Here is a 5,403-nt window from a genome sequence, read left to right as displayed (position 1 = left end):
TTATCTGTACAGGATAACACTTTGTTGTTGTTTATCTGTACAGTATAACACTTTGTTGTTGTTTTATCTGCGTAAGACTTTGTTGTTGGTTGAGTAGTAGTTGGTGGCATGGTACAGGTGGGTTTTTTAAAGATAGATATCAATATTATTACAGTAAACAGCAGGCACCCATATGTACAGTCTATCCACCAAAAATATCATAGCATATTATAGGATTAAAATTGCTTATTTTCAAATAGCAGAATTAAAATATCAATCAAGTTTAAACGACCTAACAATTATATGTGCTATTTAATGTACATGTAAGTTAATGGCAAACATGAAAGAAGATACATATTGATAAATGTATTTTCATAAAATAATTAATGGAGAAGGGAAAGATACAATTTCTAATGATGTCATCACATAATGTTGGTGTAATAATGATGTCATCACTTTGTGTGTGGAAGGTTAACATAGCCAATCCACACACACACAATACAGTCCTGTGGTCCTGGGAAACACAGGGTTAACTACAATCCTTAGGCAGCGTAAGTTCAGTTCTGACGGGCTGATTCATCCAACATTGTCATGCTAATCTGTCTCAACAAAATAACCCATCTATGTACTAGCCAAACACTTGGGCTTTTCTAGGCTTGTAAAGCCCTGTCAGTAGCTAGAGGAGGCTCTGTATATTGTTGATGTACAGTCTAGTATGCAGGCATTAGACTGACGGGTGATCTGGAACACTCCGGAATGACTGGATAACCATTTCATGGCTAGGAATGTCTTAGGTATCCTCGCCGTAGGAGTATAGTAGATATTTACACAGTCAGATAGTAATCAGGTGAGCATTGAAATTTTTATAATTAATTAAAAATAATAAAATTGGTTTGCCTAGGAGCTGCGCCACCTACGTCGCATGTATATCTCCTTCTCCTGGTTCCGCAAACTGCATGCGTGAGTTGAGGACAGTGGCCAGGTCCAGAACGACCTTGTAGAGGTTAGGATGCTCCAGAATCTCCTCTGTAGGCAGGGGTGGGTGAGACATCGGGAAGTAGCTGGGGCCCTGAGGCAGAGCAATGCAGTATACATACAGATTAGTGTACAGGTCTGTCTGTATAAATAATTACAATCTATATTGATAATGATAATGTCATCTGAGCAGGTACGTTTAATAACTACAATAAATCAAACCACGATGAGTTGGGGAGGGTGTCCTCGATCATAAACACCTTTACAGTTTTACTATAGAACAACATACCAGGATCAGTTTTACAGCAGACTGCCCAGTTTTACAGCAGACTGGACCAGTTTTACAGCAGACTGGACTAGTTTTAGTTGCTGTAACTTTTCCAGAGGACTACATACTGTCTACCAGGAAATTTTCACCCAAACTGCATTGAAAATTTCCCAGTATAAAGTAGTCGTGTTATTTTTTTTTTATTGAAATCATTAGAAGACATCTAATGTGGAATACACTCAAAATGTGGGAAAATCTTGTATTGAAATAAGGGACCTAACAGTTAATGCCTTGAACACAGACTTTCCAGATGTTGTTAAGATAGACACTCACCTTGAATCCTCGGTGGAGTATGAGTACAATATAACAGAACACAAACCGGAACATTAACAACCGCAGGAAGTCATCCCCTATAAACTGCAGGTACGAGTGATCTGAAACACACAAAGTAGGTTTGGTTATATAACTGGCAAGGAATAACATTAACAACCGCAGGAAGTCATCCCCTATAAACTGCAGGTACGAGTGATCTGTAACACACAAAGTAGGTTTGGTTATATAACTGGCAAGGAATAACATTAACAACCGCAGGAAGTCATCCCCTATAAACTGCAGGTACGAGTGATCTGTAACACACAAAGTAGGTTTGGTTATATAACTGGCAAGGAATAACATTAACAACCGCAGGAAGTCATCCCCTATAAACTGCAGGTACGAGTGATCTGTAACACACAAAGTAGGTTTGGTTATATAACTGGCAAGGAATAACATTAACAACCGCAGGAAGTCATCCCCTATAAACTGCAGGTACGAGTGATCTGTAACACAAAGTAGGTTTGATTGGCAAGGATTAACTTTGCAGTTATGAAGTATCAAGTTTACAATGAAGCTTCAATACTTACCAAGTGACCTTGACCTCAGACAGAGTTTTGATGCCTCAGACATGATATATGAAGTATCAAGTTTACAATGAAGCTTCAATACTTACCAAGTGACCTTGACCTCAGAAAGAGTTTTGATGCCTCAGCCATGAACTTGTCAATTTGACCTTGACACTTCTCCCACTTTGTGATGGGAATGTCGTTTAAATTACACACGTAACAGAAGGCCATCAGTGGTGAGTGCAGAAACAGTGTGAACAGGTTACCCTTCTGATGGTCTGTAACAGAATATGTACAGCTATATAATCTGACAGTAACAAAATATGTGTAGTTATACTTCTGATGATCTGTAACAAAATATGTACAGTTATACTTCTGATGGTCTGTAACAAAACATGTATAGTTATACTTCTGAGGGAGTTTAACAAATCATCTTTAAGTGTACTGATGTTGTGTTTGCGATTGACTGCGATACTTTTTATAGGGGCTGTCTATAGCTATATGACTACCCGTGGCAATTGTCAGACGGTATGTAGGCTGTCTGCTAAACTCTGCTAAACTCCTTGAGGAGGTTGTCTGCTAAACCCTTTGAGGAGGTGGTCTGCTAAACTCTTTGAGGAGGTTGTCTGCTAAACTCTTTGAGGAGGTTGTCTGCTAAACTCTTTGAGGAGGTTGTCTGCGAGACTTTGTGTGTCAGTTGTCTGTGAGACCATTTGTGTCAGTTGTCTGAGACCATTTTTCGTCAGTTGTCTGTAAGACCATTAGTGTCAGTTGTCTGTGAGACCATTTGTGTCAGTTGTCTGAGACTATTCAAGGCGATTATCTGCGAGACTGTTTGAGGCAATTGTTTGTGAACCTGTTTGTGTCAGTTGTTTGTTAAGACTATTTGAGGCATTTGTCTGAGTAAGACTATTTGCAGAGGTCTGCGTGTCACTATTTGTGTCAGTTGTTTGTGAGACTATTTTTGTCAGTTGTCTGTGAGACCATTTGTGTCAGTTGTCTGAGACCATTTTTCGTCAGTTGTCTGTAAGACCATTAGTGTCAGTTGTCTGTTAGACTATTTGAGGCATTTGTCTGAGTAAGACTATTTGCAGAGGTCTGTGTGTCACTATTTGTGTCAGTTGTTTGTGAGACTATTTTTGTCAGTTGTCTGTGAGACTGTTGTACCTACCCTGCATTGTAGTTGGTACCTGTTCCTGAGACAGCAGACATACCACGGGCTGGCCAAACAAGTTAGGGAAGTTCTGTAATAAACAGTCAATCTCATCGTTACAGGGTTTACTTTGTTTACACAATCCTAAACACAGTTTCCAAGATTTGTTTTCAGGATTTTATCTTCAACATTGTAGGTTAAGTCAACTCTCTTCTTGTTTGATAAGGAAATATAAAATCAATAACATAACAGTGACCTTGATATCAAAGTTTTACTTTTTACACAAACAATCTATGTATTAAACGTGTCGCAACGTTTCAAGACCGACTGGTCCATTTGGTGAGCTATGACTGAGTCCACTCAGTTTAATACGTAAATAGTTTGTGTAAAAAGTTAAACTTTGATATCACATATTTCCAAACTGATGAATCTTATTGAAAATAACAGTGAGCTTGTTATAACCAACACATGCTGTACCAGTGTACCAGATACCATATTAAGTTATATCTTATATTAATCATTATCTTTGATGTGGCCTGTAGGAATACATCAGTCATGTAACCTCAAGGTCATAGGAGTGTATTGATAAACGGAAGTAGGAAGTACATCCCTAGTTGAAAATCCAATGTAGGGAGACAGTATCACAATTTCCACATATTCTAATGTTTAATATTAAACTGATGAATACTGTGATGTTTATTATTGACAGAACAGTGTTTTCTCTCAATATTAAAGTATTTCAAAGCAATGCAGGCATTAATTCAGGTGGTTTTTTTATCAATGAGCCACATGTATCCATGTAAAGTTTTTCAAGAAAGATAACTCTTACCTGCAATTACAATGTGCATATGGTTTTATTATAAAATGTCGATTTTAATCGTTTATAGATAATTTATTTGACAAAATTTCAGCATTTATTAAATTGATATACATTTAATGCAATACTGGCAGTATCATTTTGATTGACATTATTTTGTAAAAAATTGTCTTTATTTTTTTTTTCAAAAGTCACTCCTTTTTACATAAATTTCCATTTAAATTCCTTAAAATTATGACAACCTATCTTTTTTGGTGGCAGAAAATGTTCTTTACTTCAAAGCAATATAACTACAAAATTTGAAGAAATTCTACTGAGAAATGGCGACACAATCCTATTACCTTAATATCATAAAACATAGTTACAACATATACGTATACCTGCACCCTTAGTTTCCTCGACAGGTGCTTAAGGTGTATCATAAACCATGCACTACATATCCTAGTATAGTGTTTCAGGAATTGAAAATCTTCATTTGCCCTAAATATACAAATGATGCAGTCTGAGCCAGGCTCTTCTTAGTTCTATGTCTGTGTGCTCTTCGCACAACAGACAGATGTACCTGTACTGTTGATCTACACATGCTAGTGCTGTGACTTACCTGGAATGCCGAGCTGTTGTCACTATCTATAATGAGGAACATAGGTTTACGACAGTAGGGGTACACATCTCCAGGGTGTAGACTACAATAGACAAAACATCTCATCTGTAGACAAAGATTGCTGGCTCGCTCAACTGTCAAGTAGTTTAGAAATAGTGTCAGAAAATTTAACCATACAACTACACCAACAGTAGACAACCAATCAGACAACTACAGTAGTCAAACATGCATCTCAATGTGGTATAGTTTTTATTAATGAATGTCAAAAAATTCACATGATCATAGATTGCTGAAAAATAAAATATATAAACCTATATATAACTCACCAGTGCATCTCCTTGAGTGTCCCTGATCGCTTGTTCCTGTTCATGATGTCACCATCCTTCCTACTGTTGGTCACCACTCCTCCCAAGTCGTAGGCAGCTACAACCAACGACATAACTCAACCAACGACATTTATACCTCAACCATTGGTATTTATAGCTACAACCAACGTAATAACTCAACCATTGGTATTTATAGTTATAATCAATGGAATTTATAGCTACAACCATTGGTATTTATAGTTACAACCATTGGTATTTATAGCTACAACCATTGATATTTATAGCTACAACCAACGTAATAACTCAACCATTGGTATTTAAAGCTACAACCATTGGTATTTATAGCTACAACCATTGATATTTATAGCTACAACCAACGTAATAACTCAACCATTGGTATTTA

The 5,403-nt window shown here is 37.0% G+C and overlaps 1 protein-coding gene across 2 annotated transcripts in view; it reads right to left on the bottom strand.

The window, feature by feature from the left end:
- The window catches only part of LOC110451337 (protein SCAI-like), a 41,852-nt gene continuing 36,449 nt past the window's right edge, over nt 1–5,403 (bottom strand). For both annotated transcript variants that reach the window (XM_021499283.1, XM_021499284.1), the window contains exons 10-15: nt 5,001–5,097; nt 4,675–4,756; nt 3,275–3,347; nt 2,211–2,381; nt 1,556–1,656; nt 1–1,048 (exon numbers count right to left, since the gene is read on the bottom strand). In XM_021499283.1, coding sequence (XP_021354958.1) covers nt 893–1,048; nt 1,556–1,656; nt 2,211–2,381; nt 3,275–3,347; nt 4,675–4,756; nt 5,001–5,097 — 680 coding nt within the window. In that variant the 3' untranslated portion in view covers nt 1–892. The remainder of the gene's footprint in view (nt 1,049–1,555; nt 1,657–2,210; nt 2,382–3,274; nt 3,348–4,674; nt 4,757–5,000; nt 5,098–5,403) is intronic.

The sequence above is a fragment of the Mizuhopecten yessoensis genome, unplaced genomic scaffold (genome assembly GCF_002113885.1).
Source record: "Mizuhopecten yessoensis strain PY_sf001 unplaced genomic scaffold, ASM211388v2 scaffold5965, whole genome shotgun sequence".
Lineage (NCBI taxonomy): Eukaryota > Metazoa > Mollusca > Bivalvia > Pectinida > Pectinidae > Mizuhopecten > Mizuhopecten yessoensis.
This window is presented reverse-complemented; position numbering and strand designations above follow the sequence as displayed.